Genomic DNA, 24,049 nt, shown 5'->3' with positions numbered 1-24,049 from the left:
TCTTGCAACCTATGGTAGAAAATCTTTCTGCTGCCTAGGCAATCAGAACACTGCAAATATTTTATTTTTCAGATATTTATGATTCAGGTGCTTCATAAAGATGCACCATAGGGATACAAAACTTGTGTATTAAAAATACTGTGCTCCCATATTTTGCACATGTACCAGACTTTAATGGCTATGTATTTGCACACACAAAATGGACAACTGCTCTGTGGACAAAATTTAAATAGCAAATTTTTAAAAAACAGTAAAGTCCTTTTATTTCTGGGCCCCCCACGTGAGGCAGACCTACTTTCTCATTTGCAAAAGGAATGACACCCATAGTTTCAACTGATGTGAACGAGACTTCAACATTCTTTTCGTATAGTTTCTTTGGGATGCAATAATTGATACCAAAGCATATGAGGTCACTGTTAATGATTTGCATTAGATGCAAATTTAAGTTGATGTATATATTGCTCTTTGGTATGTGACATGTAAAAAGACAAATAAGAATGGGAACAGTGCAATCACACACACACACAAAAAATTAGACCTAAATCCTGTAAATTTACAAAAATAATCTATACTTGTATAAGCAACTTCATACCAGTTTAACTGCATCCACGCTTAGGGCAGGTCTACATTGCAGCCGGGATCGACGATCTGAGATCGATCCACCGGCAGTCAATTTAATGGGTCTAGTGAAGACCCGCCAAATCGACACCAGATCACTCTCCAGTCGACCCCTGTACTTTACCCCCAATGAGAAGAGTAAGGTAAGTCGATGGGAGAGTTTCTCCCATCGACTCCCCGCGGTGTAGACCCTACGGTAACTCAACCTAAGATATGTCGACTCCAGCTACGTTATTCACGTAGCTGGAGTTGCGTAGCATAGGTCGACTTACCATGGTAGTGTAGACATAGCTTAAGGTGTTGCACTGATTTAACTATATTGTTTTTGTAAGGGCTAAAGGCCTGCGGCTAGCAACCTTAGTACTAAGGACACATACCTGAGCAGGGATCAGCTGGTTCCCAATCCCATAAAGAGCAGCAGAAAGTTCCGGGGGGGGGGGATGCTAAGGGAGACCAGACGGGAGTACAAAGACTGCTGAGAGCAAGTAGGCTCCATCAGAAAAAACTTGAACTTGGGAATGAGACTACAGACAAGTGAGAATATAGGCAAAAGAGGCCTGAGCGTGACCTAATAACAGGGTAAATGAATGGATTTGAGAACTTTATTTTGAACGGTTTTATTAATAAAACAGACCTCCAAGGAGGGATGGTACTGGATGGTACTCCTGTGTGTGGAGTTTAGGTAAGGAGCCCCTGGAAGGGAAAAACTGAGGCAGGATATTGCAAAGCCACCCCTGACCGTGAGGGGGCACCAAGAAGGCAGTATGCCCTGACTGGTTGTAAACAGATATAGTTTAAGCGGTACAAAAATTCTCTGGAGACCAGCTCCTCTATCTATAAAAACAACCAAATATGAAGAAGAGGCCATTTGAATGTTTAAGTAATACAAAAAAATTCAGACTAATTACTTTACATGCAACATAATTAACATATGTAATAAATTACAGAAGGTCAAGAGAATACTTAATTGTCTTCATAACAGCAATAATGGCATTTCTAGGGACTTGTAACAGTCATTTAATGACTGAATAGAGAAATTAATGGCCATGGGCAAAGACAAGAAAACAATACTTGACTCTCATTACCTGACAGAAGCCAAGTGGGTGGTCATTAATCCATTATAATTTTTTTTATTTTACACAATTTAAAACAGAAACTAAGTATAACACATAATTTGAGGTTTTCCATTATTTCACCATAGCTTACTTGTCTCAGCTTTTGAAGTAATTTACCTGTCCAAAAGTAAATACTTTTTCACCCGTCAAAAATATCCATTCCTAAATGCACCCATAGATACCATAATTTTCAAAAATATTCAACCCATTGTTTCATAATAAAAATATGCGGTTAAGTTTACTATTTCTGATCCATTAAGATCTCTCAAACCTATATTTAAAAAAATTACATTTAAGATTAGAACCTCATACTCAGATACGCCATGTAAAATGACTACATTCAAATATGTATGCTTCCAAAACAACTAAGATGTCAGTTTACAGTATTTATTCTCTCTCTCTCTCTCTCTCTCTCTCTATATATATATATATATATACACATATATAAACTTAGAGCTAAAAATAAGAACATTATCTTATCAACAGTCTACAGACAGAAGTTCGGCAAACTTTTGTAGTTCAGTGATCATGGAGCCTAATCCTGATTCACTATTTTAAAATAATTTCTGGTAACAGCATGCCAGCGTTAGTTACAATACAGTATTTAGTTACAATATAAGATGGTAGTACTAAATGTTGGAAAATGTCAGTGTTCAGTGATGTCATTATGGCATGAGCTGTGCTACACAGAGCCTCACTTATCTTCAGCAGCTGAGAAATACACAGGGCTTTATTCCACCAACAGAATTCAGGCTACAGGCTTCCCTAATGTTCAGAATTTAAAGCTGCTCTCCATTTTCCAAGGGGTCATAAGCAGTAGGCACTCAGATACCATGGTGATGGGCCTTGTGTAAGAACTCTGGGCTTGTCTACACTACAAAATTAAGTCGACTTTATCTAATTCAACCTCGAGCCTCCGAATTAATTAAGTCGATTGAGCATGGTGTGGCCACACACACTGTCTCAATGGAGTGTGTCCTCACTAGCAGTGCATCGTGGGTACCTATGCCGAAGTGCAACTTGCCACAATGTGTTTTGGGAAGTTTGTGCAATGCCTCATGGGACCAAAACATTGTCGCGAGGGAGAATGGGAACAATGCATCGGCACCTCATGATGCACTGTGCTCAATGGCAAACAAGCCAGTGATTTTCGCACCTTAAAACCATCCCGTGTACGCCACAACCCCAGAAGCATGGAGCCTCTTCAGTGCACTCTTGCTGTAAGCATCTCAAACACCTCACACCTTCTCCTGCAGTATTTCCAGACCCAAAGTAGGGTCTGCCACATGGAACACAGCAATGTCCTGCAAGCAGCCCTGCTGCAAGCATTTGAAAAAAACAATTCACAGTTGCTGCTGGCACCTGCACTCTGTTGAACGCCGTCTCTGGTCCCGTGAAACATGCAGAGTGTGAGATTGCATTGTTTTGCAGGTATAGAATGACGAGCAGTGGCTGCAGAACGTTCGAATGTGGAAGGCCACTTTCCAGGAATTTTGTGCAGAGCTTTCCCCTGCCCTGCAGTTCAGCAACACAAAAATGAGAGCTGCTCTGACAGTGGAGAAGCGAGTGGCAATCGCTATTTGGAAGCTTGCAACGCCAGACAGTTACCGGTCAGTGGGGAATCAATTTGGAGTAGGTATATCAACCGTGGGAGCTGCTGTGCTCCAAGTGTGCAGGGCCATTAATCGACTTCTGCTATGAAGGGTAGTGAGTCTGGGAAATGTGCAGGACATAGTGGATGGTTTTGCTGCGATGGGGTTTCCTAATTGCAGTGGGGCGATAGATGGCACGCATATCCCCCTCTTGGCACCAGACCACCTTGCCAAAGAGTACATAAACTGAAATGGATACTTTTCAATGGTGTTGCAAGCTCTGGTGGATCACAGGGGACGTTTCACCGACATCAACGTAGGATGGGTGGGAAAGATTCATGACGCATGCATTTTTAGGAACTCGGGTCTGTTCAAAAAGCTGCAATCCGGAACTTGCTTTCCAGACCACAAAATGAACATCGACGACATTGAGATGCTTATAGTTATCCTGGGGGACCCAGCCTACCCCGTGCTGCCATGGCTCATGAAGCCATAAGCTGGCCATCTGGACAGCAGCAAGGAACGGTTCAACTATAGGCTCAGCGAGTGCAGAATAGTGGCTGAATGTGCCTTTGGTCGTTTGAAAGGGCGCTGGAGAAGTCTACTAATAAGGTTGGACCTTAGTGAAGAGAACATCCCCATGGTTATAGCTGCTTGCTGTGTGCTCCATAATATCTGTGAAAAAAAAGGGGGGGGAATTTTCCGCAGGGGTGGGCAGTTGAGACAGATTGCAGCCATTTTTGAGCAGCCAGAGACCAAGGCAATAAGAAGAGCATAGCAAGGGGTGCTGCGTATCCGCAAGGCTTTGAAAAGCCGTTTCAATAATGAATCACAGTAATGTGAGCTGCTTGTCTACATTGTGCTTTCCCAAATCTTCACCTGCCTTGTATCACTGTCCATGTATCACTGTCCCCCCACCCAAGCCCACTGCTTTTACTCAATAAAGAACATTTATTTCTCAAATCCATTTACTTTATTTAACAAACATAAGTAAAAAGGGAGAACAGAAAATAAATGTAACCTTGGGGAAAAGGGGTTGTAAAGTTGAAACAGGAGAAACATTTTCAGCTGTGTAACATAATACCACATTCCAGACCATCAAAGGTCTGTGAATGGGCACCTTCTGTTCCTTGTATCCTCCACCTGAGTTAAGTGAAAGGGATAATGGACTTTTCGCCCACGTCTCAGGGAACGCATGGGGGAGGGTGATTCTGTGCCAGGCGATGCTGGCTGGCTGTCCACCAGGGTCTGCAGAGGGACTCTACCCTCCTGCTACTGTTCCTGCAGTTCAACCAGACGCCTCAATATGTCTGCTTGGTCCCTCATAATCCGAAGCATCTCATCCTGCGCCACATGCTCTTGCTCATTGGAAGTTTTCCTGCTCTCCATGTCCATGTCTAACTTCTCGGACAGTGAAATCCTCCACGCTCTCAGCTCTGTCTCAGCTGTCCCGGAGGCATTCATTATCTCGGTGAACATGTCCTCCCACATTCTCTTTCTCGTCCTTCTAATCAGCGAAAGTCTGCTTTCAGGTATTGATGACACGCCAAAGGACACATTTCCAGCTGTCAGTCAGAGGAAAAAATAAAGGAGCCTGTCATAAACATACAGCTAAGGGTAGCATAAAATCCCTCTTTACCCTGCAAAGGGTTAAGAAGCTCAGATAACCTGGTTGGCACCTGACGAAAAGGACCAATAAGGGGAGAAGATACTTTCAAATCTGTGGGGCAAGGTTTTTGTTTGTGTCTTTGTTTTCGTTCTCTGCGAGTCAGTAAGGAACCAGGACAGGAAAAATACATCTCCTTAAGCATATCTGGACTAAGCATCTAGTATTGCAGAAATAGTTAGTAATAGCAAAGAAATGCATTAGATTATCTTTTGTTTTAGCTTGTGAATTTTCCCTGTGCTACGAGGGCGGTTTATCGCTGTTTTTGTAACTTGAAAGTTTTGCCGAGAGGGGAAATCCTCCGTGTTTTTGAATCTTTTGTTATTCTGTAAAGTACTTACCATTCTGATTTTACAGAGGTGATTCTTTTACCTTTTCTTTAATTAAAATTGAACCCGATTGATTTTTCATTGTTCTTAAGATCCAAGGGTTTGGGTCTGTGTTCACCTGTACCAACTGGTGAGAATATTATTCTCAAGCCTTCCCCAGGAAAGGGGGTGCAGGGCTTGGGGGAATATTTTGGGGGAATAGGACTCCAAGTGGTCCTTTCCCTGATTCTTTGTCTAAATCACTTGGTGGTGGCAGCATACTGTTCAAGAACAAGGTGGAACTTGTGCCTTGGGAAAGTTTTAACCTAAGCTGGTAAAAATAAGCTTGGGGGGTCTTTCGTGCAGGTCCCCACACCTGTACCCCAGAGTTCAGAGAGGGGAAGGAACCCTGTCAGAGCCATTGTACATGAATAAAATGTTTCCATAGCAAGGCGGTTTTCATTAAAATATATATATATATTATAGTAGGTGCAAGCCATAATATAATCAGAATCCGTAACCATTCACTGTGCTGTTTTGCTGCTCCAGCCATGGTGAGTAGGCCCCCCTGGGTAATGGGTGACCGCACTTTTCATTAAGTTTATGGCAGGCTAATCTCAGGAGCAGAGGTAGCTAGATGAACAATGGCCTTTCCCCATAGCACCAAGGGAAGCTGTTTACTAACGGGGTGGGGAGGGGGAACGTTTTCACTCCCAAATTGCGGAATCTCTCATGTGGGGCCCCAGTCCCCTATCAGCTATTTTAAACTACTTGCCGATCTATGAGCACAGTAAAGGCACATTAGCGGCCGCGTGGTTTGGCGATCCGGAATGTGTGTGGGGGGGGGGCGCTACATGTCCTTTTTTTCCTTGTAAGAGCACTTTTAATGAGAACTTCCCCCATTTCCCCTAGGCAACCCTATGTGATATCAGTCTCCTAAGGGTAACAAGGGCAGAAAGGAAGGAGATGCTGCAAGCGTCTGGATGCAGACCCGGTCCTTATGCTGTGTACCACAATGATGCCAGCAGAATTAATTCAGGAGTTGTGTGGGAAAGTGTCTTACCATGGTGGAAGAAACAAAGACTCCCCTGCCCAGAAACCTTGTGCAAAGGATTGCAGAGTACCTCCATGAAAGTTTCCTAGAGATATCCATGGAGGGTTCCCAGGCTATTCCAGTTCACATAAATAGTCTTTTCCAGGGGCCACCCTCTATGTAGCTGGAGCGGCCTCTTGTAAGCAGAGAGCCACAGCACCTCCCTTTTTCTTCACAGTAAACCTGCCATACCACTGAATGTGTGAGCCCACTAAAGTTTAACTGAACTTTGATTGTACCTGTATACTCACCAGAGGTAACTTCCCCTGCATCATGGTTGGCCACCGTGATGTCCTGCGACCCACAGAGCTCCCGGGTTAAAAATATTTCCTGGCTCTCGGGGAGAATGGATCCAGCACTCGCCTACCTCCCATTCTCCTCCTCCTCCTCTTCCTCATCCACCATATCGTCCTCCTTGTTGTCCCTAGACTCACACACCTGAGGTGTCCACGTTGCTTGTGGGGCTGCTGGTAGGGTCACCCGAGAATCACATGCAGCTCGTTGTAGAACCGGCATGTGTGGGATTCAGCACCAGAATAACTGTTCATCTCCCTTGCCTTCTGGTACGCTTGGCAAAGTTCTTTTATTTTCACACAGCACTGCTGTATGTCCCTTGTGTAGCCCTTCTCCCCCATTCCATGAGCAATCTTTGCATAGATGTCAGCGTCTCTTCTGCTGGATCGGAGTTCTGCCTGCACAGACTCTTCTCCCCACACAGTGATGAGATCCACCATCTCCTGTGCAGACCAGGCTGGAGCGCATTTGGGACATGTAGTCTCCATGATCAGCTGTGCTCAAGCTGGCATGCTCCCAATGCTGATCAAACAGGAAATGGGAAATCAAAAATTCCCGGGGCCTTAGCAGGGGCGGGGCTGTTTCCTGTGTACCTGGCTGCAGTGCAGCAGAGTTGAGAATGATCTCCAGAGCGGTCACAGATGAGCACTGTGTGGCATCACCTGGAGTCCCATTAAGTCGAATTACACAACACTGCGTCTGCACTACCTCGCAGTCAACCAAGGAAAATCGAATTAAGCGCTATGCCTCTCGCAGAGATAGATTACAGAAGTCGACATTAGAGGCGACTTAGGTCGACGTAAAGGACCCGGTAGTGTAGACACATACATTAACAGGTCGACTTAAGGCAGCTTCCTTCGACCTAACTTTTTAGTGTAGACGAGGCCTTAAATAGAATAGAATTAAAAATGTTATTAAAGCTAATGTTAAAATAATTATATAATACATAGGTTGGGAAAAGAGTATCTGTACTTAGATTATCCACAAATGTAAAGTTAGTTTTTAAAAGTCATATGATACATAGAATACATAATCAGCAATAACCCAAATTTAGGTGAATAGATTTAACAATACAGTTTAGATATTAGAATCCGAATACTCGGGTGCCTCACTCATGAAAAGTTCTACAGAGATTTGATTGTGGAAAGCGAAATATATCAATGAGTGGAGATTGTCCCTCAGTAATTGAAAATTAGGTTGGTTGCCCATTTAGAAAATACAATCCATGAGGGAAGTATTTGTTACTTTCCTGACTGCGCTTCTCAACGACACTCCAGCTCATCCCTCCTGGTATTGCTGATGGAATCTACTATAATCTTGCCCCCAGGGGTGCATCTCAACTCTGGCTCAGCTGTGCCAATGGAAGTAATTCAAATCCAAAGTCTATTGTATACATTATTTTATATCTTCCTTTTGGGGTATATTTCAAGACAGCCTACATAGAGCCTCCTCTATTTTGAAACAATCCATACTTAGTGGATCACACAAACTACAGAAAACTAGTGTCTGGCTTCTATAATGTTTTGCATTTATATAGCACCTTACATCTGAGAAACTCAAAAGCACTTTATAAATATAAATTAAGATTTAATGCACCTGTGCGAGGAGTATAATATTTTTATTACTAAAAGGTCATTAGATCTGTTATGGTTTTATACACAGTAACACGGCACATACATTTACTTACCATCAATTAAAGTTTAGGTTACAAAAGCTTCATTATTGTAGGTAGAACATCAGTATCTAAATTCATGCTCCTAATGAACATAGTTCTATTTAAAATTCATGTATCCATGTACCAATAAGTTCATCTCATTTCTCTTTAAGGCCTGAAATGTGGTACTTAAGCATGTGTGTAACTTTTAAGCATATTAGCAGTGCCACTAAATTCAGTGCTTAAGTACTTTGCTAATTTAGGGTCTCAAGCCATGTCTACACTTATCGGTAGATCGGCACTGCTGCAATCAATGCAGCGGTGTGCATCTAGAGAAGATCCGCTAAATCGATCGCAGAGCGCTCTCCGGTCGACTCCGGTACTCTTTCTCCCTGAGAAGAGTAAGGTAAGTTGGCGGGAGAGCATCTCCCATCGACACAGCACAGTGTAGACACCGCTGTAAGCCAACCTAAGCTACATCAACTTCAGTTATATTATTCACTTAACTGGAGTAGTATAACTTGGGTCAACTTACCGCGGTAATGTAGACACGGCCTCAGTGCTGAAGCATTTTCAAAAGCACCAAAATCAAGTGAACTACATAAGCCTTTCTGTCTATAGAAAAAAGCATCTTAAATCAATATTTCTAGAATCCTAATTTACAACTTTAAATGCATTTCTTTTTGATTTTTCAGACTGCAATTTCCTTTGGACTAGCTGTAAACGGTAAGAAGTTTGGGATGTGAGAGCAACTTGCCTGATCAATATAAAAAGCAGTCCCAGCTCGGATCTCTCTGCGCTGTTTCAGATCCGTTTCTGTGGTGTCCCTTGATATTGCAATATACTCAACCTCTCGTTTGGTCAGCTCCTGTGGGCAGTAGTGAGAAATTATTACAGAGCCCTAGGCTGCAGCACAGTCATTTAAAGTAACTCTGAACAAAAATTTAATATCTCTTAGCTTTAAGATGTTTACAGTGTGTTTCTTCCTCACACATAATAGTTTGAATTTTTGCTCAATAAATTTTTTATACTCCCCAAACCTGTTCTAAAAATCATAACCACCAGCTATAAATTCTCTAACCTGAACAGCTGAGCTCTGTAAAATGCTTTATCTCCAAGATGACTTTCTTGTAGTGGCCACTAAAAACCAATGACCCACATAAGCAAAAATTCACACATTTCCTATTAAGTTCAATAGGACTCTTATAAGTTCCCACCCTGCTTCTGTTCAGTGATGTTAATATTGTTACTCAGAAAAATAACCACTGAGTTTAAACATCCTTGTGAGTATGTTGAAGAACTACATTTTTCTCCTACTGAATCATGCTTTTATTTTCTGTAAGCTTTTTGGAGCAAGGACTGTTTTTTTGTTCTATGTTTATACAGCACCTAGCACAATGGGGTCCGAATCCATGACTGGGCTCCTGGGTACTATGGTATTTATTATTTACATTAACAACTGAAGTTTTAAATCTGGAAATTAACAGGATTACCTCTATAAGAGGGAAAAAATGGGTTTGTGCCATTTTGCTGTTTTATGAAATAGGTTTGAATGTCCCCCCCTTACGTTTGTATCCTACTTGGGTTTTTTTAACCTTAGAAATAGCAGGAATGTCAAGCCTGGAGGGTCTCCTGTTCTTCTGTAGGCCTCAGTGGGGACTCAGAGATACACATCAAGAATGCTCTCAGTTCTTAGCTGAAAGTGTGTTGCATCTTTACCAGAACTTTCTTCCCAAACAGTTCATTTGAACATTTGTAAGCAAACCAAGCTGTGATGTTTCACTCCATATTATTTATGAAAATATGCTTAGGATATGAATATGACATAACTGAGATATACTTTTTGCAAGATGGCTCAGGTAAGATATCATTGGAAAGGTTATGATTTACTGAATGTGATTATCCAATTGTATGCCTGTATCACTTCTGTATCTGAAGTTAGGATTATTGACTATGTATCTGTATTTAAATGTGTTACTTTGGGTGTCACCCCCAACTAGTCCTTCAGGTACAACAATGGAAAAGCCAGACAGGGCTAATGGCCCATTAGCGATGACAATGGGCTGTGAAAGAGCTTAGTCTTCCTGTGGACACTCCCGACAGCCTACGAGTAATGGCTGCCACAGCCCTGCAGAGACATGGGTCTGAGTCACCTGGTATTGGACCCACCCCTGGGAATTCCAGTGTTCTTCCGCTGGGAGACAAAGGGTTTCTGACATACACAAGAGCTATATAAGGCAGGGGAGTGACATCATCGTGGTTCTCCTCTGCCTCCCCACCCAAAGAGATACTGAATACCACCTAGAAGCAAGAATGGAACTGAGGGGAGAAGGGTTGAACCCAGGCTGGGTGGGTGTCCAGTCTGTGAGTGGAAATACCTGAAGTCTCAAGCTGCAGGCCAGTGCAGCTGCCTTTCAAGACTTTCTGTAATCTACCTGTAACAATATCTAGGGTGAGAAATTACAATTTGTAACCAATTTCTTTAGTGAAACAAGCTTAGTTTGCATGTTTTGTTTATTAATCTGCTTTGTTTTGTTTGCTACCCCTTTAACCACTTAAAATCTGCCTTTTATAGTTAATAAACTTATTTCTTGTTTATAATATAACCCAGTTTGTGAAATTCATAACTGGTGGGGTAGAGAGGGGGGGAAGAGGCTGTGCATACCTTCCTCCACATTGAGGGAGGAGACAGATTTCATAATATACCTTTGGGTCTGCACCTCAAGGGAGGTGGACACCTGAGTGCTGGGGCAAGTCCTTTAAGCTGGGTCCTCAGAGCTGATCTCAGGGTCTGTGTCGTTCTGCAGTTGGGTGTGGCCCTGCCTGTGTATGTGCTGAAGGAGGCTTAATATCCTGGCTCAGCAAGACAGGTAAAAAGGGTGCACTGGCTGGCAGAACAGGCAAGTTCAGTGGTATCTCAGCACATCAGGTGGCATCTCGAAGGGGGGCAACCCATCACACAAACATAAAAGATTTTTACGCAATCTTATCCAGTTGGAAGACAGGATACTGAGCTAGATGGACCTTTGTTTTGACCCAGTATAGCTGTTCTTATGTATAACTGCCATTTAATTACATTTCATTTCCTTAACATCTAGTAAGTTATAATGATTCCAGTTCTCTCATGGTCCATACAATCTCCCAGGACAGATGCAATTTGCATTTCTAATGTAAAAAAACAAACAAACAACAAATATATGGCAAGGAAAATGCAGGCAGGCTTTCTTTATACAACATGAGGAAGCACAAAAAGGCACATTGTGGTAGATTTCAAAGCTAATGGGTGAAGCCACACACCCATGGATCATAGTGGGGTGGGCAGGAAACCTCACACATGGTGCAGTCACAAGACCTCCAGCAGATCTTTTAGGTTCAGTGGGTGGGTGCCACTTTTCCTCCTTTTCCCCGGGGGACAGAGGGATAAAAACAAACGCACACCTCTATCTAAACACTATGAGGAAAATCTGCAAGGGAAACCTCAGAGTATTCCTTCCCTCAACCCCTTCCCTCAGTTTTTCCACAGAGGAAGCAGTGTGGCTCACTGTCCAACCCTGATATTCTATGATATTTTATGATTCTAACACAGTATGCAGAGATCTTGATTCTGAAAGATATGAAATACAAAGAATAGACTATTTTTCCATTTGTGATCACATATGGTAACACTTTTCCCACTGTTTTTTCTTAGTAATGTTTAATTGATTAAGCAAAAAACATATTCACTTAAATGTTTGTACTTTTTATTCATTGTAAAATAAAAATCAAACTTTGAAAAGCATGTGCATGGAATTAAGTTCTTTGGCAACTAAGTAACAAGTCATATAAGCTTTTCTAATATTACCTTTTACAATTCAACAAGTAATAGAATACATACACACACACATATACACACACATGCACGCGCACAGCCACACACAGACACACAATAACAACTAAATAATCTTAATTACTTCAATTCTCCATTAATATAAACAAAGTTTTAAAATGTACCAGGTACTGCATGGCAATAGAGCGTCGAAGGGGTCCAGGGGGCCCTATAAGAAAAACATCTTGCCCCAAAAGATCTTTTTGCATTATCCATCTTAGATGTTGGACTACAGATTGGGCCAAATTGTCTGACACTGTAAGAAAGAAAAAAAAAATTAACTCTAGTCTAAATTATGCAGCTTTAAACAAATACTATTAAATGAGGTTGGTGGCCAGTAGGGATTACTGACATCGTACTCCTTGTTTATTTAGACTTTAAAATTGAACACATAAATAAATTAATCCAAAATTGAATAACTCAAAAGCAGCTAATTGTGCACATAGTCTCTGTAACCACATATCTACCCTACATACCCTCATTCTCACTGCCTCACTCCATTCATTTGTTTGTTAAATTCATGTCACAGTTTGTCTCAAATCAGCTTTTAAACTCTTCAGGGCAGGGACTGTCTCTTATTATGAGTTTGGTTCAGTACCTTACACAATGTGGCCCCAGTCTTGACTACTGTAATAATAAATTAATTATTACTGTTAGTAGAGAAACAGGACTTATCTAGCCTATAGTTCATTGCTTTCATACAAAACGATATTTAATAAATGTTTGCACCAGATCAAGTAGCTTAAGTTGTAGTGACAAATAAGGTCTAATTTGCTAGGGGTTTTTTTAATCAAATTCTTCTATACATTTTAATCTACTATAATACAGAAAAGTGGCTACGCAGAGTTAAAAATTCTAAGTATAGTCAAATCTTAGTACTTCAGTCTTCTATAATATGATGTCTCCAAAGACAGACTGAAAGTTAACAGACTCAAAGCAGATCCACTGGCTCTACATTAGAGTTGCTGTAGTCAGGGATGGAAGTATACCAGAAAAATACTACTTATCCTGTTAATTTACATTCCAGTATACTGCTCAAAGCATAAATCGATACAATTGATATAGTTTTTGATTTGTGTGTTTATGCTTACTCTCTGATATGCAAAATTTGGTAATTCGGAATAGATTTCCCAATCATAAATAAAAATTAACAAGATTCTTCTGTGTCTTATTTTCATTCTTCCTATATGTTTTGCAGCAGCCTTTTATCGAACAGTCATAAATCTGCTTACAGTACATTACTAGAGATAGTAATGGACTTGTGAACAAAAAAAGTGCCCAAAACTTTTGATAAAATTAAAAACAAAAAACAAAAATACGTTCAAAAGCAAATGGTTTCTATGAATGGTTATACCACCACCGACTATACCAGTCAATCTCTCTTGTAGACAGAAACTGTCACAGAAGATTTTGTGCCTTCCACAGCACATCCAATTCTCACCTCAGCATACTCCCAAATTAGCTTCCAAGGCAAAAGCAATATAAAAGTTAGCCTATTCTTTATCTCCCACATGCCACTAAAGAACTCCCCTAGGATCCTAAGTGTTGGGAAAGCTACTGGCACTGAGTCATACAAAATAATTAGCCATTAGGTACAGCATATGTTTCCTCTGTGACATGCCATTGTGGCAGACTGTGAGAGTGTTTAGAAGAGGCAATGAAGGAACACAGAAATAAGGCAGGGATGAACAAAGTTCTTTCACCTTTTCCTTCTAATCAGAGAGGACCTTCCAAGGCAGTGGGGGAAATCCTAGCCCCACTGAAGTCAATGAGAATTCAGCCATTGACTTCAGTGAAGCAAGGATTCCTCCCAGGGCCTTTAGCACTTGGGAGTCTGACACTGAACACACCGAAGACTTCATGTTGTCCTTATACAAGCTCCCAAAATGTGGAAAGACTGTCACATATCCAACTGGGATAACTTTTTTCACACAGGTTCCACTGTCTCCATCCATGGAGGCAGACGATTCTTGTAGATTGCCGAGTTTTTAAGGAAGGGCGTGGTCTGAGCCAGATGGTTAAGCTGAACCATGAATTCAGAGTGGGCCCTCAAAGAGAACAAGGAATCAAACATTCTGAAAAAACAGGATGTGAAGCAGTAAGAGCTCTGGAAAAATCTAAGGGTTACCACATCTCCCTTGACTTAAAAAGATATTAGGCTGTACACACTATCTTCATTCCATACAATCCGCCTCAGAAAAATCCTCCCTATCTTTTGGCCCAGAACAATCTCAAACCAAGACTTATTCACACAGTGCTACCAAGAAGATATGAGCACTATCATTACCAGGAGGCGTTGGAGACGGATTGGCCATGTTTTTCAGATGGAAACTGATTCCATCAACAGAATAGCAATAAGATGGACACCTGAAGGCAAGCAAAAATGAGGCCGCCCAAAAACAACATGGTGAAGCTGAGCTGAAAAATCTGGGGCACATCTGGGGAACCACTGAAAGGCTTGCCAGAAACAGACATGAGTGGAGGAGCTCCCTCACTGCTCTAAACACCAGAGGCGTAATGGGTACTAACTAAACTAGACTGTACAGTCAGTAAGAAGCAGGAACTAATACACAGGACCACTTTTTTTCTATGCAGGCCCAGTAAGAGGCACAGAATAGAGCTATCTGCTGTCCTCTGAGATAATTGCTGTGTGAAAGTCTTTGCAGAATCAGGACCTAAAGCAGGGATCGGCAACATTTGGCACGCAGCCCATCAGGGAAATCCGCTGGCGGGCTGGAACAGTTTGTTTACCTGCAGCGTCCACAGGTTCAGCCGATCGCAGCTCACACTGGCCATGGTTCACTGTTCCAGGCCAATGGGGGCGGCAGGAAGCAGCGGCGGCCAACACATCCATCGGCCCGTGCCGCTTCCCGCAGCCCCCATTTACCTGGGACAGCGAACCGCAGCCAGTGGGAGCTGCGAACAGTCAAACCTGCAAAGGCTCAGCGGATTTCCCTGATGGGCCGCATGCCAAAGGTTGCCGATCTCTGGCCTAAAGCTTCAGAGGGATATCCCTTAGACAATTTCAGATGCTAGTGATGTACCAAAGCCTTGCAGAAGAAACAAAGAAATCAGATCTTGAAAGATAAGTAATATACAAAGTGATTTTCTAATGTCTGGCTTTCATTTTTTATTTATTATATTTTATGTGTATTTACTGGCTGGGGGGATGATCCAGCCATTTTGATATTGTTATGAAAAATTAATTCTATATGCACACCCAGAGAACAAGATGAGCATATGTTTTATTAATCTAAATAAATGCAATAAATTAAAAATAGATACAAATTATTTATCATTTCAGCTTACCGAGATATTCTGCTAATCATCTCTTGCCCTAAAGATAGCGTTTTGTACCTATTGTGACAAAGTTCCTCCTCTATCTTGGTGGGTCCTGTGCTTATTGGCGGATTTTCTTGCCTCAGAGATTCACCATGTGGGTTGGGGAACAGCCCAGAGACCTTCCCCTCTGGAAGAACCCACAGTCCAGGTCAATTGGGAGGTTTGGGGGGAACCCGGGCCCGCCCTTTACTCCGGGTTCCAGCCCAGGGCCCTGTGGACTGCAGCTGTCTATAGTGCCTCCTATAACAGCTGCATGACAGCTACAACTCCCTGGGCTACTTCCCCATGGCCTCCTCCAAACACCTTCCTTATTCTCACCACAGGACCTTTCTCCTGGTGTCTGATAACGCTGGTGCTCCTCAGTCCTCCAGCAGCACACCCTCTCACTCTCAACTCCTTGCGCCTCTTTCTCCCAGCTCCTCACACTCTCGCCACAAACTGAAGTGACCTCCTTTTTAAAACCCAGGTGCCCTGATTAGCCTGCCTTAATTGATTCTAGAAGCTTCTTCTTAATTGGCTCCAGGTGTCCTAATTAGCCTGCCTGCCTTAACTGGTTCTAGCAGGTTCCTGATTACTCTAGTGCAGCCCCTGCTCTGGTCACTCAGGGAACAGAAAACTACTCATCCAGTGACCAGTATATTTGCCCTCTACCAGACTCCTGTACCCCACTGGTCTGGATCTGTCACACTATTCATTTTAAAAGCATTTGAATTCAACTTTAAAGTTAATCACATTTCTTGTATGAAAAGCATCTGTTTCAAGTATTCGGGTGAGGAGGGTACACTACAATGCAGCATACAAAACTATTGCATGTTGTTCAAATAAGGTTCTCAGTGCAGAATAAAAAACTTCAACATTTTAAGCTGGATATTTTGACCTGCCATCCAGGAAAACCACTAAAGGCTTGATCCTGCTTCCACTGAAGTCGACCAGATTCCCGTCATTGATTTCAATGGGAACAATATTGAACCCTAAGCACAAATTGTTTAAAACAATGTACACATTTGTATTAACAACCAAAGGGAACAGACAATTCAAGTAAGTGCTTTTAAACAACAGATTATTTATGGACACATAAATGATAACATATTGTTTATTCCATCTGGTGTCACCATACAAACATATCTATGCTGGAAAAATATTTTCTTCATATTCAATATGCATTGCATACATAACACATACACACAGTGGAATTCTGAAAAATAAATTCCCCGCAGAGAATAACAGAATGTTGGGAATCATTAAGAAAGGGATAGGTAAGAAGACAAAAAAAAATCATAGTGCCTCTCAATAAATCCACGGTACGCCCACATCTTGAAAACTGAGTGCAGATGTGGTCACCCCATCTCAAAAAAGATATATTGGAATTGGAAAAGGTAGAGGAAAGGGCAACAAAAATGATTAGGGGTATGGAACAGCTTCCATATGAGGACAGATTAAAAAGACTGGGACTTTTGAGCTTGGAAAAGAGACGATTAAGGGGGGATATGATAGAGGTCTATAAAATCATGACTGGTGTGGAGAAAGTAAATAAGGAAGTGTTATTTACTCCTTCTCATAACACAAGAAACTAGGGGTCACCAAATGAAATTAATCGGCAGCAGGTTTAAAACAAACAAAAGGAAGTATTTCTTTACACAACGCACTGTCAACCTGAGGAACTCTTTGCCAGAGGATGTTATGAAGGCCAAGACTATAATAGGGTTCAAAAGAGAACTAGATAAATTCACAGAGGATAGGTCCATCAATGGCTATTAGCCAGGGTGGGCAGGAATGGCATCTCTACCCTCTGTTTGCCGGAAGCTGAGAATGGGCGACAGGAGATGGATCACTTGATGATTCCCTCTGAAGCACCTGGCATTGGCCACTGTTGGAAGACAGGATATTGGGCTAGGTGGACCTTTGGTCTAACCCAGTATGGCTGGTCTTATGTTCTTAATAGTGTGAAACTTTCTGAGAGAGACTTTGGGAAATTAAAAAAAGCTTCATTATAACACATAGTTCAAGAAGAGAGGGCTCATGCAGCAAATCAGAAAAACTGCACTACCAAGAGATTGTTATTTATAATTGCTGAACAAGTATTTGCTTTTAAAAATATAACCACAAATGTAAAATTGTTTTAATAAATAAACCTATCCTAAAAATTGTAAGATGCAAACCATCCTTGAAAGGCATTAATTACGTCCTTTAACCTCTTTTATTAACTTGTCCCTTGTGCGTTTTTATTATGACTGCTCTTCAATAAGAGGGTCACAATATCCATATATGATAACATTTTAAGTAGGTAGGAAATCTTGCTGTAAAACTGAACTCTTCGATTTCACAAATCATGCATTAAAAGCATGGCTAAGGCAGCTGTCATGCAGCGTGACTGTGAATGCCTCTGGTGTATTTCACAGTAATACGTGTAGCCAGTTCTATTTTTAGGATGGCCTCAAGAAAAAACTTGGGTCAGACTTAAAAGCAGTGCCAGAAATAGAAACAAGATTTAAGAATGTACAGCAACATCTGCAAAACAAACTGTCATGTAGAACAGAACATAAATGTTGTACAGCATACAAGAAAATTCTAAAGTCTCTGGGGCATTCCCCCACGGATTTAATGTACTCCAGTGCACTTATGTTCTCCTGGTCATAATATTTACCCTGGAGTATTAATATCCAGAAATACTGGTTTTTAAATTCCTACAAAATTTCATAATTTCCCTTTTTAGGGATAATGACACCATAGGCAGAATTCCTTACTGACATATTTAGTAGCCAGCAGCTGGGAAAATGTTTCTTTGCTTACTCCTTCCAAATCATTCAGTTAGCATGCAGATTAAAGTTCTATCAGTTAAAATACATTTTGTAAAGTACCAAAAGTCAGTACATTGACTATTTCTAAAATCAGTCAGAAGCAATATGTTTCAAATAAATGCTGAAAAGTCATCAAGGAAAGTATGCTCCTAGATAGTTTCTCATGACACTACCTCTCTTGTTTTTCCAGAGATTATTTTATACTAAAATTTAACTTCTATACATCATTGAGCCTCTCGATACATATACTCTATATATTAACTATGTTTAAATTACACAGTTGAGCACTCAATAATTCAGGAAATTATGAAGTTATGATTGTATATACAACCTCTCCTCTCCTTCTTGTACCTATGCATTATAGTTCAGTCCATAATTAGGTGATCACATTTTTTCTACACTTTCTTTAGCAACTTATACTGCACAAGTGCATCTAACTTATATTATTTGTTGTGTACTTACTCTATTTTCATTGTCACAATGACCCAGTATATCTATATTGACTTACACTTTTTATATGGTTATATTCTCTTATTTATCACCATCGTAGAAGTACTATACATTTATTTTATGGCCAATAGTAAACCTTTTTTTAAGGTGAAATTTAGGGATTGAGGCAAACTAGTTTAAAGTTAGATTGCATATATATGCCACAAAATGTTCACTATTATTCAGTGTAGCTCTATTGGCTTCAATGGAGGTAAGCTGATTAACACCAGCTGAGGATCTGGCACTATATTTTTATTTTGAGTCTGTAAGATGTTGTAAAAGAAGAGTTTGCAGTATACTCTGTAAGTTATACACTAAAAGACCATCAGGTACACACGGAATAGTACACAGTATTACAAGTTGCTACGCTTGTGTATCTAGGCTGGTGGAAAGAAAGTGTATGATATTATATTGTATTATTTGAGAAGCAGGCGGACACCTTACAAAATGTGCATGCATTGCTTATAAATTAAGCAGTCAAGCCTGAGCCCGAGAATCCTCCAAAACACTTAAAATACAGTCTTTGCAGCAAAGGGTGGCTGTCGCTGCTTGTTCTTCCTAAATAGCAGATGTCAAAATCAAAATGGTTACCCAGCCAAAGATACAATCCAGCCCACTAATGCTTGGATTTGCAGCGTGTACCAACCCTGCCCCCACAGAAAGGGTGAAAGCCACCACTGAAAGAGACTCCAGGCAGTCTCTCCTGGTAAGTCTCTCTGTTCAAGCTACAGTGAATTCCATAATTCTGGAAGATACATTTTCCTTCATATCTACCATCTTTATGCAGGCAGGCAAAGAAATTTACCCCCAACAAGGTAACATCCACTCCCAAAGGAGCAACATAACATACTAGATCACGTAGAAACCCAAACTGCCTTGGCAAAAACAGAAAAGAAAATGCACTGGTTAGTCAGGATACATTCAGCAATAACATGCAATAGAACATTCAAGAGAAAAGGATGATGGCTTACCCTGAGCCCTGCCTACAGTGCATGGGTGGGGTCAGAGGGAAAACCTTGCGATATCAGAAGAACTTGAATTGCCCTTTGGCTCCTTCCCCAGGAGAGACTAAAGACGGAGGAAGGAGGCTGCTCCTTCCGCCTCAGTCAAAATATCCTTAGAGCCAGAGAAGGTGCAGCCCAACACACAGACAGGCTATGATTGGTTGAGTGTGCCAAGGAGCCCTTGACAATCATCTAGGAAAACCTCCAGCAAACCCAGCCCACTGGGCCATCATCCCACTGCCTTCTGAGACTATGAAAAGGATAAAGGAGGGACATGGAGTCTGAGCTGAATAGCCAGGCATTGGAAGGCAAGGAAGGGTGGCTGAGCTTAATCAAGCAGTCATGCACAGTGGTATAGTGTAAAACTAAGGAGACCACAAGTAGAGCCCCTCAAAACTACTTGCAGTACATTACCTATGGGCTCCAATAAAGCCAATGAGGAGGACCATGAGGCATGGAGGAAGGTAGCCATCACTGGTCTTCCCAAGAATTAACAGGCAAAGGTCTTTTATGCTGCCTCTCTTTCATCTGCAGAGGGGAATAACATCTCCTCGAATAAACTGGAGACCCTTGAACAGAAAGCTAAGTCAGAGTCTGAGTGCTCCTCCATATATTGTAAAGGGGGTGACAAACCTTCTCCCTGAATGGTAGACGTTTATAAAGCAATACGTTTCAATACAAAATGCGCACTTTGAGACACAGCAGATCTCGGTACTAAGAGGTGTCTGGAAGTCACAAGCAGGCTTGTTCGGTACCATGAGAACTTTAGGGCACCGGAACTCTTGAGATACCAGGAACATGATAGAACTTGATATAGGCTCCAAGGTTGTTCCTGATGTTGCTGTCTGAAGCACCGATGAAAACACCGATGGCACCACAGAGTCCGAAGAGGCTGTTTTTCTTGCTATTGTGGGCTCTGATGATAGTAGTAGTCATCTTTGGTACCATTCTTTTACTGCCAAGATATAGAACTGAGAGAAAATCTTAGAGTGCTTTACCATACCTGAAGTAGTCAGAGCCTCAACAGCACTCCTTTCAGAGACTGAAGTCTCCAGGGACTGGATCTTCTTTGAGGAGGAACTCTTAGTCCTGCTCCTCTTATCTCCTTCCTTAGTCTTTGAATGGAAAGTTCAGGACTGATGGAGCTGTTATAGGTAACCTCACTCACAGAGAGTTTCGAAGACCGGGGTCTCAATGCTGCCTTCACGTGGAAGCTCTCGGTGACCATGATCTTAAAGTAGACGGGACACTAACAGAACTGGGGGGTTCCTGTACAGGGGGGTTCTCCGTACCTGGGCCTAAAGCCGGTCTTAAGGTTTGCTCCATCATTAATAGCCTGTACTTAATTTTCCTGTTTTTATGGGATCTTCCCTTAAGAGAAGTGTAAATCTTCCACTTGTAGGGGATATTCAAGTTTCCCAAGCAATGCCTGACTTGGCAGGAGAGGCACATTTTAAAACCCAGGGAACCCAGCATCCCAGACACAAGAAAAGAAAATTGACCCTTGAATAGGGGGAAAAACATTTTTTTTATTTTTTAGGAAGAAAAAAGAAAATGGGAACAACAATTCCAACAACTATAAACTGCTAAGTAGCCTATAAACTAACTAAAGAACTAACACTATATACTATATTCTAGTGCTAAAAAGAAAAACAGCCACAAACTAAATTCTGTCACTGGACGAAGGTGGTTGAGAAGGAACTATGGGTTTTTAACATGCACAGCCCTATATAGTCTTGACTTGGGACATGAAGAGGATGTGTAGGGCACAAACACTGCTACTAAAAATCTCTGACCAAAGGCAAAGGGCACATGCACACCTGAAGTGGAGCAACTACAGGGACACTACTTGAAAAAGAACAGTGGCTATTTTTAAAAGAGAAATTGCATAGTTGTGTAGGCAGATTGGCCATTTCATGCTTAAGCTCCTTCAAAATTCTTAGATGTAAACCACTGTTATGGATTTCATGTTTTTTAAATTATCAGTTTGCTCCACCACCTCTTCTTCTGACACATCAGTATCTGCTTTCTGATATTTCTTAATCCAACTATTTATTTCTAAACTGGTCAACATTTTTTTGCAACTTCCTTGTGATTTTGGGAATCCTATTTAAAGGAGGAAGTATAACTTTTCCTCACTCTCCTCCTAAACACTGGTGGCTGAACAATTTTTGCTCGAACTACCAAATAAACAAACCCTGAGCAGAAAAAAGCCTTGACAATTTCAGCCTGCAAGCTGAAAGTTTCAGAAATGTATGACTACCTGAAAAACACAGCTTATGTTACCTTAAGTGCAGTTATTGCTGTAAACCCCACTATTAACACACACATATTAATCATTTATGGGCCTAGTAATGTCACAGACTTTTTAAGCAGAATTGTTAGTTAGCTTCAATAGGGAATTCTGTTTAAAGATCAATGCTACAAGATGGCTCTGTTTTGCAGTCAACATCAGTAGGAATTACTGCTTTACTTATACTATATTGTGAAGTAAATAGAGGGGACCATATAAGAATACTTTAATTTATAAGTAGAATACTGCTACAGAAAGTTCAACTCATGGTTTCTGTATGCTATTCATCCGCAAGATGCTCATCCACTGGACAGAGACTTACAGTTGTATTTACGAATACTAAATTATAATAATTTAAAATCCAATATGTGGAAAGTCTTTTTCGGGTAATCTGATTTTACAATATATACTGCGTACAAGAAAATTACATTAAAAGAATGTTAAGGTTGCAAAGTCAACCACACACAAATTAGAAAATACCAAAATGAGGGTGCATATGCATATAATGCTGTCATTAATTACATGGTAATGTACTATTTTATCCATGTGCAATCAGTCCTCAGGATGGATGGTACTCACTGAATAAGTAGCCATTCAATATTTATTTTTTGTCCTCATCCTTCAGTGTGTGTCCCCCACGCATTATTTACTATACACCATGCAAAGCCTACATCCTGAACACAGAATTATACTTGTCTAGGGACTTTTCTATGGTGTTTTCATTTCAGGATTTAGTTCTTTACAAACATTAATGAATTTATCTTCAAACCCTGTCTGAGTTAAGTGATATTATTGTCGTTATTTTACACATGGGGAACTAATGCAGAGAAATTCAGACCAACAGTTTCAAAAGTGTCATCTAATTTTGGGTGCTTAACTTCAGAAGCTTAGGGCCCGATTATGCAGAGTACTTACATTTTATAACACTTCATATGTTCAGTGCACAGCTCCCATTAACCACAGTTGCAGTTGAGTGCTCAGCACTTCTGCGAATCAAACCCCCCAGTGTCTCAAGTTGGGCACCCAGAAAATGAAGAACTCAGTGACCTCTGTGAAAATTTTGGTTTACTTGATTTACCTAGCATCACGCAGGAACCCTTACTGAAATATGCACCCAGTGGCCCCTCCATTGTGACAGAGGGGCCACCAGGCCAAACCTGCATGGCACTACAACAACGTGCACTGGGTTGCAACACCACTAACTGGAATTTGGCCTCGTGGCCCCTCTGTCAAAATGGAGGGTCTGCTGGGCCAAACCCAGGACAAGAGCTGTTGCTGTGGGATGAGCACAGTGCAGGCTCGCTTTCCAGCCTCTCCATCAACCTCCCCTGAGTGGTAATGTTTTTGGAAGGACTGGGGGCCTCAGTTTCAGATTTTGCCCCATGTCCTAAAGAACCCTTGTGTGCCCCATACCCAGTGGTCCTTGCTGTCAGGAGGAGCGATTGCAGCAGAAGTCCTGCTCAGCCTCTACAGCCATGGGTTAGAGCGTGTCCAGTCAGCGTGTAGGAGTTACATGGGGATGGAACACATTCAATATAAATAGAATCTTCAGTGAATTTAGCAGCCAAACGCTAACAGTGTGTAGGAGTTGCAAGGGGAAGGAACAGGCTCAGTACTGAGCATGTGTGAACTGAGATTTTTCAGAGGCTTATAAATTGGCCAACTCTGACTACATTATCCCAGAGAGGTGCCTGAACTAAACACTCGTAAGAATTTTTTTAACTTGGGCAAACAACTTGTTTTTCCCTAGCCTTGTTCTTGAAAATTGCTGAACCATTATAGCTGAAACTTACACACACACAAAATCAGTCTTAGGTAGACACCTGGCTTGGAAAATTTCAGCGCAAACAGTTTAAGTATAGCAAAATTATAAGAAACTTAAAACAGAGTATTTTGGAAAGAGGCACAGGAAGTTTAG

The 24,049-nt window shown here is 41.3% G+C and overlaps 1 protein-coding gene across 1 annotated transcript in view; it reads right to left on the bottom strand.

The window, feature by feature from the left end:
- Positions 1-24,049, bottom strand: part of LOC113406051 (von Willebrand factor A domain-containing protein 8-like) — a 258,349-nt gene that overhangs the window by 216,941 nt on the left and 17,359 nt on the right. Inside the window, exons 3-4 of the mRNA XM_029910690.1 lie at positions 12,331-12,461; positions 9,098-9,208 (exon numbers count right to left, since the gene is read on the bottom strand). Of these exons, the coding sequence (XP_029766550.1) occupies positions 9,098-9,208; positions 12,331-12,461 (242 nt within the window). The remainder of the gene's footprint in view (positions 1-9,097; positions 9,209-12,330; positions 12,462-24,049) is intronic.

Source organism: Terrapene carolina, unplaced genomic scaffold (assembly GCF_002925995.2).
Source record: "Terrapene carolina triunguis isolate 2854851 unplaced genomic scaffold, T_m_triunguis-2.0 Scaffold17, whole genome shotgun sequence".
NCBI lineage: Eukaryota > Metazoa > Chordata > Testudines > Emydidae > Terrapene > Terrapene triunguis.
This window is presented reverse-complemented; position numbering and strand designations above follow the sequence as displayed.